Here is a 24,758-nt window from a genome sequence, read left to right as displayed (position 1 = left end):
AAGGATCCCTTAGCAAGAGGATGTTTTCAGAAGTAACCTTTCCTAATAGCTTCCTCAGTTTTCCAGCCAGCTGATGGTGTTTCTTCCAGCTTGGGAAAGAGTTTCCGCTTTATCAGTCCTTCCTGTTAGTTTCCACTCTATAACCCCTGACACTGAAGTGACAACAACGTCAAACCAAAAGGTGCACCAGGCTATGGAAACTCTGTCTTGAGCACAAACAGCTTCAGTGCCATTAGCCCTGCTGAAGTGGGAGCAGGTAAACGTGGGCACTTCTCTCCAACTCATCTGCACCCCCTGGACAGGCAGTTCCTCAGAACAGAGGAATAACTGCCTCCTCAATGTGAACGTAGTGGAAGAGAAACTGATGCCCCAGAGTCACTGTCTTCATTAGCCACAAAAAAGGAACAGTACGGATAGCGACATTGTCCTCTGTGACACTGCAGTGTTAAGGTGTGAGTGCAGCCTTCCACTCAAAGCCTGGTACATCCATGGCCCCAGGAAGGATTAGAACAAATTCTTACACAGCTGTGTGCGACCCAAACATCTGTTTATTAGAAACTAGCACCAGTGACTCATTCTCAAACATGGATTCGGGCTCTGTGTGAACTCTGCTTTTAAGCCAACATTGTCTCTTGTTCCAGCACAAAGAGAAGGGGGTGGCATCCAGCCCATTGTCTCTCCTACAGCCTGAGCAAGAAAATGAGGAGGATAGGGGTGTAACAGAACATTAAAATAATGTTCACTTCTTGCCTCAGTGTCTCCTGCACCCTGGGAAGGAAGTGATTTCTGCTGTAGGTTTTTGCCTGTGCTCACAATGCAATGAAGTGCCCACCCCAGCCATAACTGGTTACTGTGCTTGGGAGAACAGAACTTAGTCTGTATTTCTTCATTAGCAAGACACTGCCAGAAGCCAAAGAGTTCACATCTGACTCAGAACTTCCCCAAAGTTTGAGGACACGCACAACATCTTCCCAACCCCCCTCCCAAATCCACATCCAGTACAATCTGGATCCTGTCCCCGCCAGTAAGTTTTTTTGGAAAATCACTTAACTCATGCCTAAACTAAGAACCAATGACTGTTTCTCCAGACTGCATCATGCAGCATCCACGCTACTTTCTGACTCTTCAGCCACGGGTTTACACTGGCTGTACAGCACTAGGAGCACACAACGCAGTCACCACTCTGTCACATTTGCCCTTTCTTTGCTCTTACCTTGGAGTAGGTTTTTCCGCCCTTCAGCTCCTATAATGGGAGACAAAACAAACAGGAAAAGCAGCTATTACATGTGCTGGGGAAACAGGGGGAAAGTCATTACTCAACCCTGGAATTTGCTGTAAGGATTTCACAAACTTCTGTCTCTCAAGGGTACCAACACCCTGCTCTCTGTTAAGTACCCTGGCTGGGAAAGAGGCTCCATGCAGTTTGTCCTAACCCAAACAATCCTTCCTCCCACCACAGTAAACCATCACCATCCTCCTTGCTGCCAAAAAAAAAAGCAGCTGGGAAACAACACCAAAATAGAAGTGGTACCTGCTGGAAGCAGAAGCTGGTGCCTACCTTACGGACGGATACTCGGCAGATGCAGGGGTCCAGGAGCCCTGTGGCTGGGTTGGCACTCATTTTACACACAAAGGTAAATTTCTTTTTCCAGCGGACACAATTTTCCTGGACTTCTTCTCTGTGAGAATACAAAGAAAAATAAAACACAGTTTTCAAATGAAAGTACAGAGCCAAATCAATCCCACTTATTAAGAATCTTTGTTATTGACTGGCAACATTGTCTGCAAAGATCTTCTACCAGGTAACTGAATCCATGCCACCTGAAACTGCAACAAAGAGTGTAACCTTAGCACCAACCAATTGCACCAGCCAATGCAGATCAAATCCATCTAGGTTACAGGGCAGGCTAATCATATCTCACCAACATTTGCCTTCAGCTCTCTCCCAAGCTCTTCTCTGTTTCCTGCTTTGCTGGTTTAGTTCATTCACTGTCCAACCCAGACAGACCCAACCTTTATAACCGAACTGGGCTGAAGGTCTGTAAGCTTGTCTTCCTATACATCACCTTTGAACAGCTTTCTGTGCAGTAAAATTGCACTCTTTCCTGCACAGCTTTTCCCTCCCATCCTGCCTCATAAGCCAGGACTAAGTCCATGAGAACAGCTGGCCTGATGGAGGACAATAACACAGGTGGAAACACTCTCAGGTGCATGCAGACAGACCATGCCAAGCACATGCAGTATGCTTCACACAAAGGTTGTGGATGTCACTGCAACAAGAACAGTCCCAGCCAGACAGAGCAATCCTCCTCACCCAGCTCTCCCCATCCTGCCCCAGACACTGGGTGAGTAGGGAGGCTGTGACTCAGGCATGCACCAGAGCCACGAGAGGAATATGAGGAGGAAGAAGAGGCTCTCTGAGCACATGAAATGCTTCAGGTACAGATTGGGTTTCTGAAAAACTCTCAAAGAAGGCTGAAATTCACCTCCTAAAGAACGTGGGTTCCAAGGAGCACAAAAGGAGGTGCAGGAAGCCTTCTGCAAGGCCCTGGGCAGCGAGTGATCCTCAGCACCAAGTGATCTCCTTACAGCTCAGGCCTTGGTCTTGAGCCAATTATGGGGAGGCAGGCACTGCTGAACGCTGTGAGTTAGCAAGTCTGCATAGAACTCTTATCTCTTCTCTCAGCACAGGACAAAAGGGGCAAGGGCACAAGATAAACTGTTTGCTTTGGCAGTGAGAGAAAAGCTTCCTGCGGTCTGACCCAGGCACAGTGTAGGCTCGAGATATTGGGGGAAAAGGGAAGAAATCAATCCTGATATTGACTCGACTCCTCCTGAGAAGGAAGGAGCAGAAGTCAGCCCAACAGAACCCTTGCACAACCCTGACACAAAGCCATGGGCTGGGGCCTGAACTTGCAGGCCCCCCAGTCCCCAGCTATCCTGATAGACTTCAACGAGCCAAGAGCAGAGCCCAGAGAAGGGGTAGGTGATAAACTAAAATCTGTAATCCCCTGTAAGGCAGAGGACTGATCATCCTTCATTAAAAGGTGGGAAAACAGAAGACAGCAGCTCCTTCAAGGCAGCAAACTTAAAACTGCCATCTGGAAATGGAAGCCATTGAAATGTTAGACATCTAAGTGCTGAAAATACCTTCGGATTTGGGATTTATTCAAGATGAGATCTGGTTCTCACTGCTCCACTCAAGTCATTCCAACTCCTCCAGGCAGGAGAAGATAGATTCCCAGAGGGATAAAAATGGCTTTGCCTATTCATTTAGCCAGCCATATTAGTTGAGTTAAATTTCATAACTGAGGTGCCTTGAAACTGACACAGCAGGAGGTATAACACATGACCTAAAGGAGGGAAAATTCAGGTACGGACGAAAAGAAAAAAGAATTCAACTGAACAGAAAAATGCTTGTGAACACAGGTGCCTCAGAAACGCGAGGGATGTGCACAGGATGCAAGAGACACTAATCATTCCAGCAGCACCGCTCTCCTGTCCTTTGCAAAGGAGCCACTGGTTCCTTGACAGCAAGGCCAGAGCTCTCTTTGCTGACGACACCAGAGCTTCAAACCAAAGCTCAGAAGGCAGCTTCGCACCCGATGGGTTCAGCAGTGCTGCAGGCCCCACTCGCCAGCACGGGCTGGAGCTTTGGCTGCGTGCACAAGTCTTACTTGTGATCCCCTCCTGTGTGAGGTGAGGTGATACACAGTGCAGCGATGATGAAGCGTCTGCTGGATGCTGCTAAATCCAACTGACGCTAGTTATTTCCAAATGTGGCAAAAAGCACTGATTACTGATAAAAGAGCTCCTTCATAACTAACTTGCTGTTAGCATAAGAAACACTTTGTTGCTTGTGAAGGAGATTTGCTGTGAAAGAGATTTGCTGGCCTCCCAAACCTGCTGTAGATAGCACTCAGCTCAAGCCATTGGCAGCACGGGCTGAGGCACGCAGCACTGCAGACAGCCCCCAGCCTGCAAACGCTCAGCAACAACTTCCAACATTTTTTCTTTCAAGAGTTGCTTTTCTGGGTGGGGGCTGGGGTTGTACGATCAGACAAGGGAGCAGCATTGTTTCAAGTCACACTGTAAGAAATTAGTTCCACATTTCCAAAAGACAGCGTGCAGTGAAGCGGTGAGCTCTGCCCAGCCACCTCCCATCAAGTTATCGTAAGGATGGTAATTAGGGAGCGCTAAAATAGGAAGAAAGTGGACTCAGATGAGAAGCATTTAGCTTCAGAATATTCTCTGATGTACAATTAGCATCCGTCAGACAGAAATCAAAACAACGCCCAAAGCACCCACAGAGGTGTTTCCTTCCAGCATAATCACACAGCACCTAAAAGCAAACCCTGAAACTAACAGCTGAAAACCAAAACGGCTCAATTTAAAATTTTGCTCAGTATTTGAAGCATCAGAAATAGACCAAACCAATGCTGGGTACTAGGTGTCAATTCAGCAGGACTTCTGAAGTTTTATTTAAATAATAAAAAAAACAACCAACAAAAACTGTCCTATTTTACAGCAAAGCCCTCATGAGGCCACATCCCTTCCAGGCTCAGCTTCGCCCTCTTCTACCTCAAGGCTTATTCAAAGCTATATAATTACCCTCCCAGACCTAAATATACCAGCAGAGAACAAACCAACATGAGCCTACAGCAGCTTTTGGGACAAGCAGTGTCCCAAAGGCAATGCTGTGGGGCATTTGAGCGCCTGGCCCACGTCAGCCCGGTGCCAAGCAGTGGGACAGCCCTTACCAGGCAAGGTGCAGACCAAGGATGATCCACCACAGCACATCTGAGCCGAACTCACGGCAGTGATGCACAGCTGTAACCCACTGCACTGCCTACTGTTACATCCCAGTGTAGAACTCACAGTGCTTGGTGAAAGCCACAACGCCTCTTGGGGCCCAGATCTCACACAGCCTCACTGCAGCTCTGAGACAGGCAGAAGAAAGCACTAGGAACAGATTTTATGGACGAGATGTTTACCAACTGTGATTTCAGTGCCGCAGAGAGAGCAGCGCTGCTGCAGAAAGCCACAGCGCTAACTGCGAGTCAGCTACAACAAGCACACAAGGCAGTGCTCCTAGAAAAGGCCACGTATGAGAGCCATGCTACTTCAGACTAACATGAGTCCTGCCCCACCAGACACCACAACAGGAATTAGAACTTCTATTTACAGCCTCGAAGCAGAGCTGTGCCCAGCTGGGTACAGTGTCTCAAACACAGCCTGAGGAATTAATTTTGCCTTGCTGAATTGTTTAGAAATGCAGATGTATCACTCTTACTTTACAGCAGTAGTTGTATGTAAGACAGCCAGAAGTACAAAACTCTACGGAAGGACTACAGGCTTACTGGGAAGGCAAAGACAACACAAAATAGCTTCTGAAACACCAAACATTTCAGTAGAGCAACGCGTGTCAGTTTGATGTTTCGTACACGGGAGCAGATGTGGGAAAACCTCAAGCTAAACGAGACAGCACACAGATAAGCATACACAAAGAGCTTCTTATTCAGCTCCCCTCCTCCTCATCCGCACAAAGGCTAGGGCAAGCTCTCTTGCTGCTGCCCAGCCCACACACCCCCAGTCCTGCATCAGATCCCTCAGGCAGAACAAATCCCCTGCCCTGCTCCCAGCAGACAGTGCTCTGCTCCCCCGGCTGGTTCACCACCTCCTACAGCAGCGTAGCATCACTGATCTCACATCTCCGTCTGGTAAGGCACAGAAAGACAGTGCCATCGTGAAGAGGCCACCAAGCCTCAGCTTAGACTCACTGAAAGGGCAGCCGACTGAAAATTCTGAAGGGGCTCTGATGGCCCAGCAGTGGGTCTCCTGGGGAAGAGGGCAGCGTGGGCACAAAGACATGCCCACAGTTACTGAGGGAAGTAAAAAAAATAACTTCTTTCAACAGACTGCATCTGAAGAGCGATGCCATACATCTCCTCCAGCATTTCTTTCCACGTGGACCTTGGCTCCTCTCTCAGCTGCAGGGACACATCATTAAGGCTGCCTAATCTGTTCCCCAGCACTTTTGAAGGAAGAATTAGAGCAGGATTGCTGACAGCCCCTTAGCTCAGAAAGCCTGGAACAGTCCTGTGTTACGCCCTGGAGAAGACAGCTTCTATTTTAACCAGGTCATCTAGTGCAAAGCTGTAAGGAAAGAGACACCTACTGTACGGCCTAGCACAAACACTTGACAAACCCTTTCTGTACCAGCATTCACAGTGCTGCACTCCCTGCACACCAGCATTTACACCATCTTATAACCATGGCAAGTCCTACTGCAAACAGAAGGCCTAATCAGTGCCCATAAAGCACAGACAGTATAAAAGTAGGTGAAAATGCATGCAATAGAAAGTGAGCCTTTATCTAGCCATTAGCTGGCTTAGACTTACAATCCAAATACCACCCAAATAACAGGCTTAGGACAGAGCACTTCACTGCAGCACAGATGTTATTAAAAAACCCATATCTCCAAGGCTTTGCCACCCAGATGCCTTGCAAAGAAAAGGAAAGAACCAGCAGCCAGCAGGACTAGCAGACAGAATGCTGAGCACTCGTGTGGGAACCTGCCACATTCACAAGGACCAAGGGCTGCTGCCCTTCTACCTGCTGCCAGGCCAAATGCAGGTGGGAAGCAAAGCAGGCTGCTGAGTGTGAGGAATTTCAGTTTGAGTATCTGGTGCAGGATTGGTGATAGACCACATTCCTTGGGGAACACGGTACAGGCTTGTAAAAACAACAACAAAGCAGCTGGAGACAGAACACAACAAAATCCAACAGTGTGACCTGGAGGGGAAGAAATGCTTTATGGAAATTTATTTACATGGAGGGATTTCAGGATTTTTTGACCAAAATGAACAGAAAGGACAGCAAGCAGCTCTCAACAATAAAGTGACTCTGTTGCGACTGGGCTTACATCACTGACCAAAACAACAGCCAACCCAAATAGCTGGATGCCTCCCCTGCTGCAAACAACCCTGTATTCTCCAGCTGACAAGTGGTGCTTGTTGCACGGTCGACATTAGCAGTTATGATGGAAAAATGGCTCAGAGAGAGATGATGCAGACCGTGTTAGTAAGAGAACTAAGCAAGTCTTTGTCATTGGAAACAAGTCTTATTTGGATGTTTCACTGCAAGCGTTTCAAAAAAGGGTTCAGTACTGAGGTCATCACATCCACCAAGTGCTTGTAAAATTAACTTCTGAATCCCCAGCAAAGGCATTTCAGTGCACCGTGGTAGGGAAGGACCCTACCCACAGTCCCAGTGATTGATGTAGCCCTTCATTACACCAGAGGGGAGATTTGGGCTCTCTAAATGTCAAACTTGAGCACCAACACCATTAGAATGAATTATTCACATGTCCCAGAGAAAAATGCAGGAGAAAACAAAAAACAGTAATTGTACAGGAGAAAACATTTAATGGAAGTGACTTCAGCCACAGCTGAGAAACGAAGGCAAGAGACTCCAAAGCTGCCCCACTGCAGGGCAGGACAGCTTCACACCCATGGGAGGTAGGCAAGGGAAGAGCCAGAGCAAAACCGAGCTGAGGAGGGAAGCGTGACAAGGTTAATGTGAAATAATAACAGGATGCCAAGTTCTCCATAAAAATAAGCTGGTATCTAGTAGGCAAGTGATTGACTTCTTATGGCTTTAACCTTATTCCCAGAAGAAGCCCATTTCCGAAGACACACAGCTTCTGAACTGCATTACAGCTCCCTCGAAAGCAGTGATCAATCTCAATAAAGATCCAGCAGTGTGAGGCAGGGAACAGGAATACCTCCTGGAGATCAGGGGAGCAGTCAATCACAGGAGAAAACCCTCCAGCATCAGCATTCCTGGTTGTATGTTAACAGCTTCTTTGGAAGGCAGTCAGTTGTGCTCAGATTCCATGCACCCAGACCTCTCCTCCTAACACAGGGGATGTAAAAGAGATACTAGTAGAAAAATAGAAGTGATGAAAGAATAGCACAACTGCACAAGTTGCATAACAAAATAAAAATTGTGCCAAATGAGAAGAAAATCACAGGACAATGAACCTGCAAGACTTAAGCTATAGAACAAGTCTGATGACTTTTGGAAGGGCAACTAAGGGTGGAGCATGGAAAAGGCAAGAAGAAATATTCTAACAGGCTCAGCTATAGAGCAGCAAAGGATGGACACACGCACAGCACAGCCAGTCTGCTTTGAGGTCTTCATATATTTTGTCATCTTGAAGCAGAGAAGCTGGACATCAGGAAAACAAGGACGAGAAGGGCCTGTAAGGGTAAATATCATGCAACACATCTCTTCTGTTGCAGACTGTGCTGCTGACAGACCAACCCGGAGCAGGACATCCAAGGACTTCTTGCCACATCTCCACAGCACAAGTTCTCTCTGGGCAGAGGCCAGGGGCGCGTGCCAGGAGCAAACACATCACAAGCAAAGGACCAAGCTTTAAGTGTAAAGAAAGGAATAACTGGATGGATGACTCAGTTACTGAAATACAAGTCTGTAATAATGCGTGTATTGAACACCAAAAGATGCTTTTGCTTTTTTTGAGCTCTGATCATGCACTGAGTCACCACCCCAACTCCTACTTCTATTGTTCTGACAGGCTGCATTGGAGCTGGATTAGCCAAGGAAGCATCACGTGCCAGACTGCCAAGCTTTCTTCTTGCAGGCAAGTTCACAAGTATTTCAATGGCAGAAAAAGCCAGAATGGGTCAGCGATGCTGGTTTCCCTTGGCCTGCCCAGCTCAGCCACGAGCTGTGACACTCACTGACAGCTCTGTGACGAGCCACCACCGCTCAGTGCTGCAGCAGTCTGGGCTTTGCAGCTCACATCCAGCACGCTCTGAAGACTCTGCCTGACTCTGGGCTAAAACATCTTTCAGATCTGAGTTTTCCCAACTACAGCCACTGCACAACTGCAGCGCGCTCTGTGTGAAGTGAGAAGGGAACAGCCCAGCTGAGAACTGCTTCTGAGCTCCCACCTGTGATCCCAGCCAAGTCAGAGGGCTACAGGGGCTGAGCAACCCAAGCTGGAAGCTCCATGGCACTGGGGGGACGTTGGCACCGAGGGAGCGGGCTCAGGATCACAAAGTGCACCAAGCAGTAAGAACACCAAACGAAGATCAGAAGAAAAAAGAAAGCCTCCCGACCCTCCCAGCACCCATTTGCCCTTTGGACAAATTACAACTGTAATTTCCCTTGCAGTTCTGACAGATAAGGGAGCCAAAGCTTCAGAGAAAACCCTGGATCCATTCTGTACAGATGCTTATAAAGCAAAGGTCGATTAATTCATCACATCTCAGAGAGAGTTTCAGTAACACTGCGGCTTGGAAAGTCTTTTTGCTTGTGGCAGACTGTAGATATGAAATGAAGATTCACTGATTATCTACTGCTGATGTATTTATAAACTTTCTCCATCCCCTAAGTGTTAGCTGTCATTCTGAGACATTCCAGACTTGCCTTTTGCTGCCTAAATTTAAACTCCCAGCAAAGACAGACAGCAACATAAAACTCAGCAAGGAAAACTGGAAGTGCCTTTACTGTGCACGGTACAAGAGATGGCTACAACTCCATGCTCCAGTTGCAAACATGATGCTCTTTTAAGGAAAAAAGCTACCTTCCAAAAAAGAACAGCAAACAACTCATAAGCACACTAGGATGAAAAATCAAGACATGGCTCAACTCAATATTTCAGGACTCTGCTGGGGCAGTAAGTCTGGAAAATGAGGATGCTGAACAGAATGAACACAAGACTAGGAACAAAGTTCCTGATGCAGTGACATGTACTGAGATGAATCTCTTTGCCTCCAAGGCAGATTTGTAGCACATAACAAAGCCAGAATAGTGAAGTGACATTTTTGGCTAATATCAGCACCTTTCAACCAAGAGTGTTTGCCAACATAGTTGTACTAGGGAAGTCTTTATAGTGTAAATTAACCTGCACAGGAGGCCAAGTTCATTTCTGGGATAATTTCATTAACACCGTGTGATGTAACATCACTGCAGCTAGGCTCAGGTATGCTGAAGAGCTCTTCACTAAAGAAGCTGCCTGAAGTCAACCCCAGTGCTAAAAGTAGGATCAGTTACCCAAGAGGGAACACCCTCCTGTGCCCAGACATGTTTTTCTGAGTCACTCCTATGTGCTGCACATTTAGTGAAAACCAACAGAAGTCCCTTTATATATTAAGACCAGCTTTTTCATCCCACCATGAATAGAAATGTTTTATGATGGCTCGTTTATAAAGGCATTATTCAGCATTACAAACCAGCTCACTGGTTTCAAGGACGAGGTACAAACGCATTCTCCCTGAACTCACACACCTATCAATATCAATATTGCTGTTAATCTGCAGAAAGGCCACTCAGTAGAAGGCTGCAAATTACAGATGGCTGCTGAGCAGAGCCTGCTGCAGCCCTGGCTCATCATCCAAGTAGCAACAGGCTGGGATTCTTGATACTGCCTTCCTCCTTCCTACCTCTCCCTCTCACCTTGACCCTGGAGAGTCAGACCACCATCGTGCTGCTTCAATATGCAAAGCTGGCAGAAAATGACTACCTGCCTTTTGGTTAGATTTTCTGTCAGTTTTACACTAAGTAATGAAGTCAGAGGAGCAACAGCCAGCATGAGAGGAGAGAAGCAGGGACACACATGCAGCTGGCAGCTTTTGTTTCTCTAGATCCACAGCTCTAGATAATGTGATTCTAATGTCAGAAAGCCCAATACCTGGTGATCTAAGTAGCACCCCACTGACTGCATCCCAACCAAAGAGAGGTAATTACGTAAATTACATCTTGGGTAGGAGCAGAAGGCAGGAAAACGCTTTGCTTTGTGACAGCAGTTTGTGCTGGTTATGCCACTGGGAAGCATTAGAATGGGCTCCTGCTGCCTGGCTGCCAGGAGTGGGGCTGGGAGGATCACAGCACATTTACCTCCCCTGCGGCTCACACCATGGGCTGCATTCAGATGCACATCCTTGATTTCCCACTAGTGAGAACAACCATTGGAGATGAGCATGAATCACTTCTGGAGGGAAGACAACATGCAGATTTGTTTTGAAAGAACAGTCACGCTTGGATGGAATGCAGGAAAAGCCATTGCTGTAAACCTACATCAGAAACCAACCTTAAAGAGAACAGTGCCCAAGCAGATCATGATCAGCCACCCCTAATACAGAGGCTATCAGGTATTCAGCAAAGCAGGAAGGCAGCAAACCAAAAAATAGGAAATACACTCCTCCACAGCACAGCATTTCCTCGTGGCAATGAGCACTGAGGGCTACTTGAAGACAAAAGATGAGCAAGGCTGTACTTGAAAGGAATTCAACATTTATGCAGATGCAATTGCCTGGTGTTACTGAAGTATGAACTAAAACATACCAGGCCCCTGACAGAAGTCAGGAAAAGAGCTTTCCTCCAGACAGGCTACTGCATAATCACCTGTAACACGGGCAGGCAGCCTGTCTCTGAAACAGCCCTTATTGCTTACTCTGGAAGCAGGACATGAGCTGGGCTGCCCTGGAACAGCAAGTCTACAACTACTGCTTCGTTCCAGAGCAATGGAGCAATAAGAGATCTGAAAAGATTGCTCGATTATAAATATCCTAGATTAGCCCCTCGCAGTCAGCAACATACCTACATGGTAACATGAAGAATGGGAACTAGCAAGAGAAACAGAAAAAGCACAGAGAAAGAAAAACAGCCAAGCTGGAATCCTTGCCAGGATCCACTGCAAACCCTGTCAAGAGACAGCAAAGGTGAGGCTGGATGTGTTAAGTGCAGATAAAGCCTGACAGAGTCAGATTTTAAGGGGGGGGGGAGGATTCCAAGTTTTTCCAGGCGAGCCTTTCCTTTCCCCTCTCCAGGCCATCAATCCCTCACTTTGATGAGCAATATCATCCCTTAGAGTCTGGAGACGTGAGCGATTGGACAGAACAGCACAGTTAGAACCCCTGGGCAGCAGCCATTCTGGCCTCCCCATTTTGCAGCACTCTCACCCCAGTCTGCGCTTTCTAAGGACCAGAGCTCCAGATGCAGTGCTGATGATGGTGGGCTTTGTGCTGATGCATCCTGCAAGCAACAGCAGGCACAGGCAGCAGCCTCTGTTGATCATTAACCCAACAGCCATTAGTGAAACACCTTGCAGTCATTTCAAACAAAGTTTTATTCTGAAAGCAAAATGGAGGTAACTGTCCCCAACTGAAACCCTGAGGCCACATCCCATCTACAGACTTTCCCCTCTGGGCTCCTTGTTCTGCTTTGCCATTGCAAAGCCAGTCTGGAGCACAGGGCTTGACAGTTTTTGGAAGGTGCCAACCAAACCCTCAGATTTCATCTCCTCCAAACTGCACAGTGCATGGCAGAGAAGGGATGTGCCTCGCTTTGGCAAACGCAGCTCTAGGAAGCAGTAATCTCCAAAAAGCCTCATTTCAGCTTTGTGGTTTTATTTCCTTTTTTTATTATGATTTTTATTTTAGAGAGCACATGTCAGGGTTGGTTACCAACCACACTCAGGGTGCTGGTTTCTGTCGGTCTCTGAAGATGCATTGCTAATTAACACCACAGCTTTCCAGTCCTTCCAGCACAGCAAATCCACATGCTGTCTTCCTTCCTCCCACGTGAGCTCCAGCACTTTCAGGCTCAACAAACAGCATTCATTTCTTATTTAGAATACTTACATGGAAGTATTTTTAGCTCCAGCCCCATCTCCCACAACAGCATGCGACCTACAACAAGGCCTCCCCTCATCAGCAACACACAATAAATGCAGCTGAAGGAAAGGCACAGTCCTGCTCTTTTGCCATCTCAGCTACTTTCCGCCTGCATGGAAAGCATCCGTTATCCAGGCTGTATATGTTCTGGCTTATCTGGAATATCCTGTCTCTTCAACATTTGCCACCCCCCATGCTTTGGTCTCCATGCACATCCTCTTCATATTCCTCCTTGCCCCCACAGCCCCATCCCATTTCCTTTGTATCTTTTCCTCAACTCAATTTTATCATTTGAATAACGCAGGAGACTCCTACAAAGCACATGAAAATGACATTCATGAAGAGCAGCAAATTCAAATCCCACGGAACAATGCCCTCTCTTGCTCTTCAGATTGGAAACACACCAAACAACAGGGCTGTTTAGCCAGCAAACACAGGCCCAACTGTTTGGCCAGTAGGAAGTGCCTTTCAAAGCCAGGCACTAAACTGAGATACTGAGCCCCAGTGTGTGGTACCAGAGATCATGACACAGAGGCAGGAGAGGTAGTGACGTGCGCCATGCCTCCCAACAAGCACACAAAGGCATAATGTGAACAACCTGCAGAAATAAAAAGCCTCCCATGCTGCAGGTGGAGCAGCCGGCACAGGGTGGGGTAACACAGATCACCTTCACTGCTGATAGGAGGTCACAGGTTGGTACAAAGGAGAAAGGAGATCAAAATATTGATCTGGGACACTCCTAAAGGCTGGTGCTTCATTACGTGAGGAGGAACAGCTAGAAACCAATGCGTGACCCGTCCTGGAGGCAACTGCACCCCCAGCTCTGAGCAGGCAGAGCTGGCAGCTCACAAAGGATGCAGAATACATCCTGTTTGAGAAAGGAGGCCACGCACAGAGCCACATCCGTCTGTCTCTGCACAGAGCAAGAACTTACAGAGTCAAGCTTGTGTGATGCTGCAGGAGCTCACTGTGCTCTTCCATCGTGTGGCAAGCGAAAGACGTTTGTGATCTGAGGGAGAAGCTGGAAATCTCTCCCACCAGCAGGTGTACCTTCCTGCAATGACACTAAGAATAACTCCATACCTATCTCATTCATCTCAAAACTGGTACCAGAATAGCAACTTGCTATTGGCAACTTATGGCCTATTAAAGTACTAACAACTGTGCAGCGAGACCACAGGCTCCTGGAGGCATGCATGAATTCCTCAGAAATACAGCTTCAAAGCTCAAGTCAACACTGGTGGCAGCTACAGAGCACAAAGAATAAACAGCCTGGAAGCCATTGAGGTTTCCCCCATAGTTCAGAAACAAATACAGGTCTTTAAAAGGCAGTTGGGGCACCCTCTCCTCCCTCTGTGTCCTCAGCCAGGGCTGATAGCAGTGCTGTTCTGTAAACCAGGCAGGCCACAGGGCCCCAGTCTCAAAGCAGAACACACTTCCCAGTGAGCAATTTTTTGAGCCAAGCACTGTTTAAGTCACACAGATAAGGCTGCTGCTAAGAGTGTCAAAGCACTGCCAGCTCAGAGTCAGCTCTATGGGGGAAGCTCGAAAGCAGGCTGTATGCGAGCACTTACTGACGCTGTGCACACAAAGTATCACTTGGAGTTTTAGGTTTCAGCTGCTGGTCGGTAAAGCAGCTCCTACGTAAAAACAGGAGCGCCAGCTAGAACACCTGCAGGGACCGCTCGGACCCAGCAGGATACAGCCTCCAGGGCAGGGAAGTTTGAACAGAACTCTGTTCTTCTCACACCAGGCTCCAGCTGGTGACCTGCAATGGGAAGGGGAAAGGCTGGTGCAAAGCTCCCTGCATTGCAGGGCCCTGCTGCCTGGTCCTGCAGGTGCAGCAGCCTACCAGAGGTCCTCCTGGTGACCAGCCTTACACTGCTTTGTCACTTCTGCACTTTTTCTAATACCTCAACTAAGCTGAGGTTAAACCTCAACAGCTGCTGCTGTTCTCACAGCTCTCACCAACATTTTGCCATATTGCTGTAATGAAAACCCTTTTTCTCACCTTTGCTGTGTAGTTTCTCCTGTTTTGTTCCAGGTACTGTGCCTTATTACAGCCTTGAATCAGGCTGTGTTTAACTGCAGAGTGTTTCTAGAGGCTGCATTCAGATGCCTCTTCCATTAACACTCCCAGTCCGCTCCTGAGGCTGCAGCCAACACAGCAGGTTAGCATGTGCAATACAAAGAAGCTGCTCTGCAGCACTGAAAGTTACTCTTTCAGTCCGTATATTTGGAATATATTTATACACAGGGAAGACTGGCATTTACAGACATGTGCAACAAGAACGCTGTTAAACTGTTTTCACACCACACGCTGTGAAAGGACGCAGCAGAGGACAAAGCCAAGCACACGTTGTACTAAATATGGAAGTGGGAGAGCCTTTCAGAGCCACCACCAAGTTCTTCACTACACCACAGCAACCCCAGTGGAGGCAAGGTGCACACAGCAGCCCTCTCTTCTCACGGCAGATAGCTGTCTTCCCCTCTTGCAGAGGCTAGCTCTAGAAGAGACAATTTCACTACCTACCCTTTGCTTTAAAGGACACAGTATGGAAGATTTAAATCTCAGCTAGTCCGAATCCATCCTTTGGTCTCTGACGAGCCAAAATTAATGCTTTTCTGGTCAGGAGGAGACAGATATAATGGCAATTTAGACACAGGCAGTGAATTAGTTGATTTTTGACTTGCATCACAGAGACCGTTGCATTTATGGGGTGGTGAAACTTGAATCTCCCCTAACAAAAGCGTTGGAATCACCTACCAGCAGGGCAGCGCCTCTCCCCCTCTATTTACGTCCTACAGAAACAAAGTTGCCCCTATGAGTAGGACACAATGAGGCTTCGCATCACAGGAGGGAAGCAAGCAGCTTCAGATCTGTGTCCACACAAGGACAGCAGAGACAGTATCACAGACCTTAATCCACGTGGAACCATGGGTGTGAGGAGCCTCCCCCAGTATCAGTATTTCCTTTGGCATTCTGCATGCAGCTTTCCACACGCACACAGTGCAGGAAGTGGATTTCACTGTTAATTACAAACTGCAAGAGCAAGAACATTCTTGGTTCAGGCTATGGCACAAAGGCCAGACCACCCCAGCAAGGTCAACTCTTCCCACATCACCACTGCTCCACTCCAGCCTGCATACAAACAGCTGTTGGGCTGCAGAAAAACTCTATTCTCCGGTTGCTGCAGGAGTGCCAAGATCAGAAAACCAGGCTGAAGCACTACACATGCTTGAGAAAGCACGTCCTCTATGGAAATACAGCTGGAGGGGAATGGAACCACGGGTTGGCTTGGTAGGTAGCACTTCTTGCCTTCAGAAGACAAGGTGGAAGGTGGGAAATGCCTGTAATGTCGTTAAGCTCTTGTAAAACAGTCTTCCCGTTAGAGTAAGCCAGGGGTTTTCAGAGAACAATTCCTTCCTTCAAATCCAGAAATACCAGAGCTAAACTGCTGGCAAACTAACAGAACAATGTAGGATGAGGTGTTATGAGAGCGTGGATAACACCTGGCTTTCCACTTCCCTTACATCACACACCAGCTCTGCTCTCTGCCAACATGCAGACAGGAGTCATCAGCACAGAGGTAAAGAGCATCTGGCTGCCACTCAGCATTAACTGACATTGTAGGCGGGGGGGGGCAGAACATGAGGGGGGATTTAATCAAGTCTTCCCCAGTAATACCCAATGACGTAACTGCATGAGCTGCAGCTTTCTGCCCTGTTTGGATGTCCCTGCTTCCAGCTGCATGGAAACGCTCTCTTGCCCAGCAGAGCCGGCACCTGCACAGATGCACAGAGCCCAGGTGAGGCTGTTATGTCATTTATCCGGGAATAAAGACGCACACAACCTCTGAAAGTTTCACACCGGTGCAAAACGCAGCAGCCCATCTGCTCCACAAAAACGGTTGCCATGAATACATCCCTGCTGCTCCACGCCTGCTATTTTTAAAGCTATTTGGGAGGCAAGTGAATTCACTGGTGGTTGTGCTATTTTAGTATCTGGATTAATAATATTCAAGGCACACACGGGTACTGCTCAGTGTACAGGATCTGTCTGGCCCACACCTGGCTCAGATGTGCTTTCAGAAGACCAGCTTCTAAAGGAGAGGGATAAACCCAGGGATGACAGATGTTTGTTAAGCAGAGCCCTGTTACTGAAACTGCTCTTATCCTCAGAAGCCCTGCTAAAGCATAAGGAGAAGATTTTACAAACAGAGGAGGGGAAAGGAAATTTATAGCTGCAGGTTTAGCCACTAAAATATTCACAGCCTAAAGTGAGGTGTTAACACTGCATGCATGGAAAAGGGACACCTGTATGCAAGGAAAAAAGCCAAACAAACAACAAAACAGATCCTCAAGTCAACGTGGTGACAGGACTTGGTCCTCTTCCAGAGTGCCCTGAATTCCTAACCATCTTAATTCGTGGTGCACTCCAGGCAGGTTCCCCTCTCAGCGGGGTTGCTTGGCCCCTAACCCATGACAGGAGGTGTAGGGGCTTCTGCTCTCATCTGCCCCACTGCCCCCAAAGCCCCTCCAGACTCATGCTGAAAGGTGTGACTCTGTAATACGTACCTACAAGCCAGGCCCAGTGGGCTTGGGGCAGGGTCAGGCCAACACAGCCACCCGCTTCTGCCCACAGGTGAGAGCAACGCAGCGCCGCTCAGCAGCAAACTGGGAATACCACATCCCCACCCTCCCCACAGTCTCTGGAGAACTTTTATCTTCTCACATTGTAAACCACTTAATTGAGGAAAAAAAAAATAAATCTGATTCAGCACGCCCTGTACCTACTTCTCCCTGCTCCACTTGCAGGGTTACATGGGGCACCTTGGCTAGATCAAGTCTCTGAAAACACATGGACAGCAAGAGCTACTTTGAGCACAGCTGCATACTTTCTCATTGCCACAGACCAAAGAAAAGGTCCAAACCGATTGCAGAGCAAACACTGAAACTTCCTGCGTAAGCTGTTCATCCTAAGATGACCCAAAAGACCTTTCAACCCCAAATCAATCATTTTTTGACGTGGCTGATTTAAGAAAAACGATCACAATCCCTAACTAAGTGCACAAGCTTTTCATACAACATAGATATAGCACCAGCTTCCCTGTATTTCTCCAGGTCCATGGAATTTCAAAGAGATCATGGAAAATGACTAAAGGAGCACAGAGCAGAACCATGGCAGGATCTGGAAGCCTTTCCATGCAGTACCTCTTTTCCTCACCGCTTCTGGAAATTCATGAAGTTTCTGTAACTGCAACAGGGGAAAATATTTGAAAAAGGTCAAATGACTCAATACCATTGAGACCCATAACTTTCCCAGCAGGAACAGGTTTCCATGTGCTTTCAGTTAGACTACAGCCAGGTCAGGGGGAAAGGCAGCAAGCCTACCAGCCGACTTCCCCTTTGCTCGTTTATAAGCCATTGAGTGCGTTGGATGTGTTTGGTTTGAATTACAGATGAGTTTGTTGCTGGAACACATCTGCAATCTGCAGCACACTGCGCACTGAGAACTGCTGAACCCCAGCCAGCTCTGAAAGCAACCAGACACGGCCTGGGCGGCTGGCAGTGTCAGCAGCCACCAGCAGCGCGCTCCTAGGAGCTGCTTTCAAGGACAACAAGGAGATGGAGATTGACATTCCTGCTGCAGGCTTTTCCTGAGCCACCCTCCATTTAATTCAGCTTATTATGGCTCCAGGAAGCAGAGGGGTTAACTTCTTTCTAAGTTCATATAGTGTTTGAATTCCTTAGATAAGCTGCTTCCACCAAACACATGGATGTAGCCTCAAGAGAGTACGCTGTAAGGAAAAGCTCTTTTGATAGATATTCTTCAAAAGAGAAATTAATTCACAGTCCATTTTCGCATGTGTTCCATGCCCACAGCTCCTATACACCTCAGATGAAGTTGCAACATGCCTCTGGAAAAAGAAACAAGCTTTGAACATTGCCCTATCATTTCTGTTTCCAAGACAGAAATGTTTCACACTTGCCCAATAAAATCTCTCCCAGTAAGGGAAAGCACAACGCACTGCACCACAGAGAGGAAAATCAGACCAAACCAGGCTTTAGTTCTGGTATGAAACAGTTACCAGCAAGCAGAAGCACACACTGTACCTTTAAAGTCGAGTAGTTACACAGGAAAGTTAAAAAACAAGTTTGAATGCCATGGAAGGCTTCCTTCACATATTGGGGCAGAAAGAAAGCAAGTCCAGGCTGCTATGGAATTTGCATTTGCATACTGCTGGTGATAATCTATGTGCATAGCTGGAAACACAGCGAGTTTTTATTAGCAATTAGTAGCAGGAGTGGGGACAGGTCTGCCTGAAGGAGCCTGAGAAACACCAACACACGACAGAAAAACCTCATAAAATACGTAGCAGAAGGATCCCAATATGATAAATCGTTACAAAGAAAATACTGCAGCTATAAATTGGAAGATCCAAGGCTATTTGTTCAAGGAGATAAACTGTATCTTTAGCACCAACAACTTTGACTGCAGGCAGCAGTTTTCCCTTGCACAGCAATTTGCAATGCAAAGCCAGCTACTTCCACTCTTATCAAGAACAGTAACTTCGAAACAAACAGAGAGCAAAGCTGGGGAGGGCTGAGTTGCTTCTATAGACGCAGCTTTCTACAGAGTTAATTTTTAAGTGCTGCACAAAAGCAGTACAGCACAACATCCAGAACAGCACGTGAAAACGTGGGCAAGGAGGGCAAAAACAAAATTATTATGTGGGCATCTCCTTCAAGTGTGAGACCTCCTGCTCCTTCCCTCTCTGTGTCTCTGAAGATCACAGTGCACCTCTATCAGCACACGATCTCCAGGCGTAGCTCTCCCCTGCCTCTGGAAAATGATATGGCACATGGGGCCCAAAGGCAGAACTAGTGAAAACATATCAAAGGACAGGCAAGTGGTAACCATATGCCAGAGCAATCGAGTGAAGAATGATCAGGAAAAAAAGAACATCCAGGAAGCAAATCTGCAAGCAGCTCCTTACCTGGTAGATAAGCTAGCAAAGTCTCCTCCATCCAACAGCCTGATTTTGCAGAACAGAACCCCATTCACAAAAGGGACAGCAGTCAGCTCTTCTAGAGTAAAACTTGTCTGAAATTTGAATTTCTTCTTCTTCATCAGGAAAGCCATGGGCAAATTCAGCGTGGAAAGCCCAGGAACTCCAAACAAGATGAGGGAGGAGTGGCTCAAAACACACACAGACAAGCAGAGGAACAGCGCTTGTTCCTGGAGCGTAAGCGGGGAGTGAATTCCAGTTCAGTTACAACGACGGCCCAGCCTCAAAAGCACAATCTTCTTCTCTTTGGTGGTCAGATCTGGCTGCAGGATCATTGCCACGGCAGGCTTCAGGTGAGGAGAAAGAGGTCAGATTAAATCTCTGCAACATCTCCAAGGGAAAAGGAAGGGAGATAAGTAAGTCTCAGCTCCAGACCAGCAGGAGCTGTTCCAGTTAGAGGCTGCAGTGCCCTGACTTCAGCAGAACCCTTCCAGCAGGCATCTCTTATGGGAAGTCATCACGAGTTTCTGAAGAAGCCTTAAGTCTGTGCGCAGCACATACAGAATGCTTCCAGGTTCTCTCCCCTCTTCCTGTGCTACTCCTTGGTACAGGTCTTCAGGTCAGCCTTTGGGAGGGAAATGAGTAAATTAGTCCCAGTCCTGGGCTCCTCCTCTAAAAACCTGTTTGGATGGGTAATATTCAGCACACACTCATACCAATCTTACGAGGTATGGCCCCAATTAGCCTGGTCCCAATATCCTCTTTCCCCAGTTTGCCTACGGCAAGCTTCACTGCTGTCATGCCCCTCGTAACTCCTGCTTTGCAAAGCAGCTAATAAAAATCTGTTCTATTTTCACCCGTCATCATCTGAAGCAGTTCACAGCCCGCATAGCTCCAACCAGCACACGTAACTCTGTCTCAGGAAATGCAAAGTCTGTTTCTTTTCTGGTTTTCCAACCAGCCCTAAGCGTTAGCACCTGTATCTCATAAACAGAGAAACCGGCAGAGGAGGAAAAAAGAAAAAAGAAAAAGCAGTCTGCTCCAGATTACACAGCACAGCAACCAAACCAGGTCATCCGATGCCCATCCGCCTGGCTCGCTGAGCAGTGCTCTTTCCCCCAGCATCAGGTCCGCACCAACAAGTGCCCCAACAGCTCCGTTTGGGGGCCAGACAGCGGTTTCGCTCCACCTTGATGCAACAGCCAAGCCATCGAGGCTTATCAGCATCAAAAAAAAGCAACGAGGCCATAAACGCCGAGCGGCCAACGATCCTCACCGATACCGAGAGCCGCACACCGGCGCTCCCGCTGCCCGCAGGGATGCGCGGCTGAAGCCTCGCTCCGCCGCCTTGTGAGGACACAGAGCTCAGCCGTGCCGCAGGTCCCGCCGTGCGCCCCAGCTCTCGGCCCGCTCCCAGCCCTCGCTCAGCTCCCCAGGCCTCAGCCCGCCTCCGGACCCGCACACTCGGCTGCCCCGAGCTCGCAGCCCGCCTCCGGCACCCCCGGGCCAGCTCTCAGCCCCGCTCGCGGCCCCCTGCCCCACGGGATGACCCTCGGGAGGATCTCGGCCGGCCTCCCGGCTCTCTCCCCGGCCTCTCGGCCCGCTCCCTGCCCGCCGGGCCCGGCTCGCACCTCCTGCCCTCTCCTCGCACGGCCGCCGCTGCTCCCCGCCACGGCCGCCTCTGCTAGCGCTACGCCAACTGCGGCCGTTACGCCAACGCCTCAGGCAGCCTTACGGCAGAGCAAAACTACTACCGCTCTTCGAGAATACCGAGCCGACGCTACGTAACCCCCTTCCACCGCCTTCCTCCCCGGGGACGGGGGGAGGGGAGGACGAGAGCCGCGCTGCCTGATTGGCAACAGTTAAGAGGCGGGACGGGAAGAACAGGGCTTTGATTGGCTTATCTGAATCGGGGCGGGGAAGAGAGGGCGGGGATTGGAGGAGGCGGCTATCGGTTCAAGTAAGACCCGCCCCCTGGCTGAGGGAGTGGGCGGGACGTGGAGGCTCTGTGGTGGCCTCAGGGTCGCCTCAGCGGGAGGGCGGTGCGCTGTGGCTGTTTGGCCGCTTCGGACAGCGTGGAGTATTGCCGTTCCCGTCGGTACGCCCCATGACTGTTCCTCAGGCTAAACAGCTCTGAGGCGGCTCTGGGGTGCGTGGGGCTCGCTGAGGGGACGGCAGGCCTCTGCCGTGGAGCTGGGCGCGAGGTGAGGTGTCTGTGCCTCCCTATGGGCTCCAGGTTTGGTGATGGCAGCTCTGACAGATGTCAGCTCTGTGGCCTCCTCAGCACTGCAGCTTGCCAGCCAGGAGCCTGTCCTCCTTCACCCAGCCTCTCTGCCCAAGCAGCTCTCCAAGGGAAAGGCCTGGCTGGCGGCTGGAGTCTCACTTTCCGTGTGTGAGATGTGGCAACCAGCTGAATGCATCTGCCAGCATGGTTCCCTCCTGTTATTATGTGCTGTTGCCCTGTCCCGTGCTGGGGCTGGGAGCCCTGGTTAGGTAGGATTCCATTGTTTAAGGGCAAGCGGAACAAAATGTCTCTCCTTGTCCTGAAGGAGTCTGCAATCATTGACGTGATTTGCCTATTTGTAAAGTAAGGAATGTGTTGCAGAGAAGCTGAGGCTCTCACGGTAGGGACTTTTCCCAGCACTGCTTTGCATGTCTGGCAAAGCTTGGATGAGAGCCTGGAAGCCCTCACTTTGCCAGGCTTTGATGCCCAGATTCCTTCCCTTTAATCTTTGCCATCTATACAGACAATACCAGTGCTATCAAATAATTCTACCACAGCGTGAGTCTTTAAAAGGAAAATCGGCTAGGAAAAGTACACAGCAACATGTGGATGGAAGATAAAGGCTGGATTAGAGCAAACACTGCTAAGAGTTCCTGCTCACCAGGTTAAACAGACACAAACCTACGCCTGGGAAAGCATTTCTGGTGTTGGCATAGTGAAACCATTGCAGGAGATGTCAGTGTTCCTACACTTGTTTTGTGGAGGCTGCTTTTAAAGGCAGGGCCTGAATCCATCCCCTCAGTTGATATCATCCATCCCCTCAGTTGATATCCAGTGTTTTCAAGGCCTCAAGACATTGGTGGAAATGGGCTGGTTTTTTTGCTTTCTGTGTTTCAATTTATTGGGAAAGAGCTCAGCTTTTAAATAGCTAATATTCGCCAAGATGGGATGCCTGAATGCTGGAAGCATCTGAAGAATCCAGGCTGGTCCTTCACATCTCATTCTCTAAGCATAGCAGTGACAGACATGTCGATCTTTCACTTCCATCACTAGGTAAAGGACAAATGATCTGTCTGTTTGCTGTGTGGGAGGAGGCCTTGTGTTATCTGATATGATTCACTCTGATAAATAACCTCCTCGGAGGACTGCTCTTGTTTATAGCAACAGCCTCAGATGCTAAAGTTTACAGAGATTGTAATCCTTGCTGTTCTCACGCATATTTACTCTGCAGTTTTATCAGAAATCTCTCTTGAAAACCTCAGTGTTTTTATAATTAATTGAATAATGTATCTGATGTTAAAAATAAACTGAATTGGAAAAATGCCCAGTGAGCTGCTGAGCTATGTGTAATAGAGCAACCGTAGTTCAATTCTCAGGGGTACGTATATTTTCCTAACAAAGGCAGTCTCATGACTTAGAGATTAAATCTTTATTAGTTCAGAATTCACCCTGTTGATTGTGCTGTGCTTATACTGCATAATTGTTTATGGACAAATCCATGTTTTTTTAAAGGGGCAGAACTTCTCTGAATGTCTCTGTTGTTTGCTGCTGGGAGGGATGTTGGGGTCCCCAAGGCATCCCGAGCCCCACGCAAGAGCTATCAGAGGGAACAGGGCATGCTATATCTCTGTCCATCCACCAACCTACCCTCTGGTTTTACATTCTTTCCTGATCCAGGTCCAAAACATTTATTCAGAGTGTCCCTTGATAACAGATGTTAAATCTGCTTACCCCAGACTGAAATGCTCAGTTCTTCCTATGCTGGTGCTTGCTGTGTCATGAGTCTTGCCCCACAGTGCCTTCACCTCTGTTCTGTGAACCTCAGCCACGTCCTTACCCTGTGCCCTGCCTGACCTAAGCCTTTCCTGGTTCCTCTCCCCAGTGCTGCCACCACTTCCTCAACTTTTGCTGTCTCAGGGCATTATCTTATCAGCCTCAGATAATTTATCAGTTTGGGCTGCGCTTTGTGCTGGGCCTCAGCTCTGCTGTCACTGAAGAGGGGCTGATCTGCATGCTCTGCTTGCCTTGGGACCAAGGTGCAAGCAGGAGCAGAGATGGCTTTCCATGCTTTCTCCCTCCCAGCTTAGAGCACTGAGATAAACAGGCAGGGAGAAAATGAAGCAAATTGAATTCAGAAGGGACAGAACTGAGAGCAGTGAAGTGGGACGGATCCTGAGAAATGTGTGGTGAGCCACCAGATTCTCTTTCTTATCCCAGAGGAATTCCAGATACACGAGCAAATCATCAGAACCTGTAATCTACATCATTAGCATCTTCTGCTGGAAAACATCATCAGACTAATTCATTTGTCCTGGCAGCCAAATGATTAAAGTTTGAAAACCAAATTATACACCATTGCTGCAACAGTGTAAATACATAATTGGCTTTCCTCTATTAGATCTGTAACTTCCCATAATGACTGTAATGAGCTCCTGGGCCTGTCGTCCCATCCTACCCCCAAAAACAACAACAAAAAGCCTATCACACAACGCTCCGCTCCATTCTGCACGCTGCGATGGCCAAGTGCCTGCAATGCACTGCAGCTGGGAGCTGTGGGCCGGTGCCTTGCCCACTGCAGGTTGGGAGTGCTGACCCTGGCAGGGCTGGGTGCTGGTACGAGCCCCACGTGCTGCTGGAAACCCCAGCTCCCCATCCTGTAGGATTTTCCTGCAGTATGGAGTTACTCAAAGCTTGCCTCTTCCCAGTTTAATAACAGGCTGCCAGCTCCATTTTCATCTGTGTTTTTCACTAGTTCCATATTTAAGTGAACTTATCACCATAAACCCTGGAACTGTTTCACTTTCTGTGCCAGGC

At 48.3% G+C, this 24,758-nt stretch overlaps 1 protein-coding gene across 3 annotated transcripts in view; it reads right to left on the bottom strand.

Annotated features, from left to right (window-relative positions):
• The window catches only part of FAM102A (family with sequence similarity 102 member A), a 35,455-nt gene extending 13,999 nt beyond the window's left edge, over positions 1-21,456 (bottom strand). For 2 of the 3 annotated variants that reach the window (XM_042830656.1, XM_042830657.1), the window contains exons 1-4: positions 21,352-21,456; positions 19,709-20,345; positions 1,559-1,679; positions 1,214-1,243 (exon numbers count right to left, since the gene is read on the bottom strand). In XM_042830656.1, coding sequence (XP_042686590.1) covers positions 1,214-1,243; positions 1,559-1,679; positions 19,709-19,854 — 297 coding nt within the window. In that variant the 5' untranslated portion in view covers positions 19,855-20,345; positions 21,352-21,456. Of the gene's footprint in view, positions 1-1,213; positions 1,244-1,558; positions 1,680-1,922; positions 2,066-19,708; positions 20,346-21,351 lie in introns of those variants that run through there. The other variant, XM_042830658.1, reaches the window with a different exon arrangement.
• Between the last annotated feature and the right edge of the window lie 3,302 nt (positions 21,457-24,758).

Source organism: Centrocercus urophasianus, unplaced genomic scaffold, assembly GCF_019232065.1.
Source record: "Centrocercus urophasianus isolate 14NV4802_14NV808 unplaced genomic scaffold, USGS_Curo_1.0 seq_34, whole genome shotgun sequence".
NCBI classification, from domain to species: domain Eukaryota; kingdom Metazoa; phylum Chordata; class Aves; order Galliformes; family Phasianidae; genus Centrocercus; species Centrocercus urophasianus.
The sequence above is the reverse complement of the archived record's forward strand: the minus strand, read 5'-3'. Positions and strand labels throughout refer to the sequence as shown.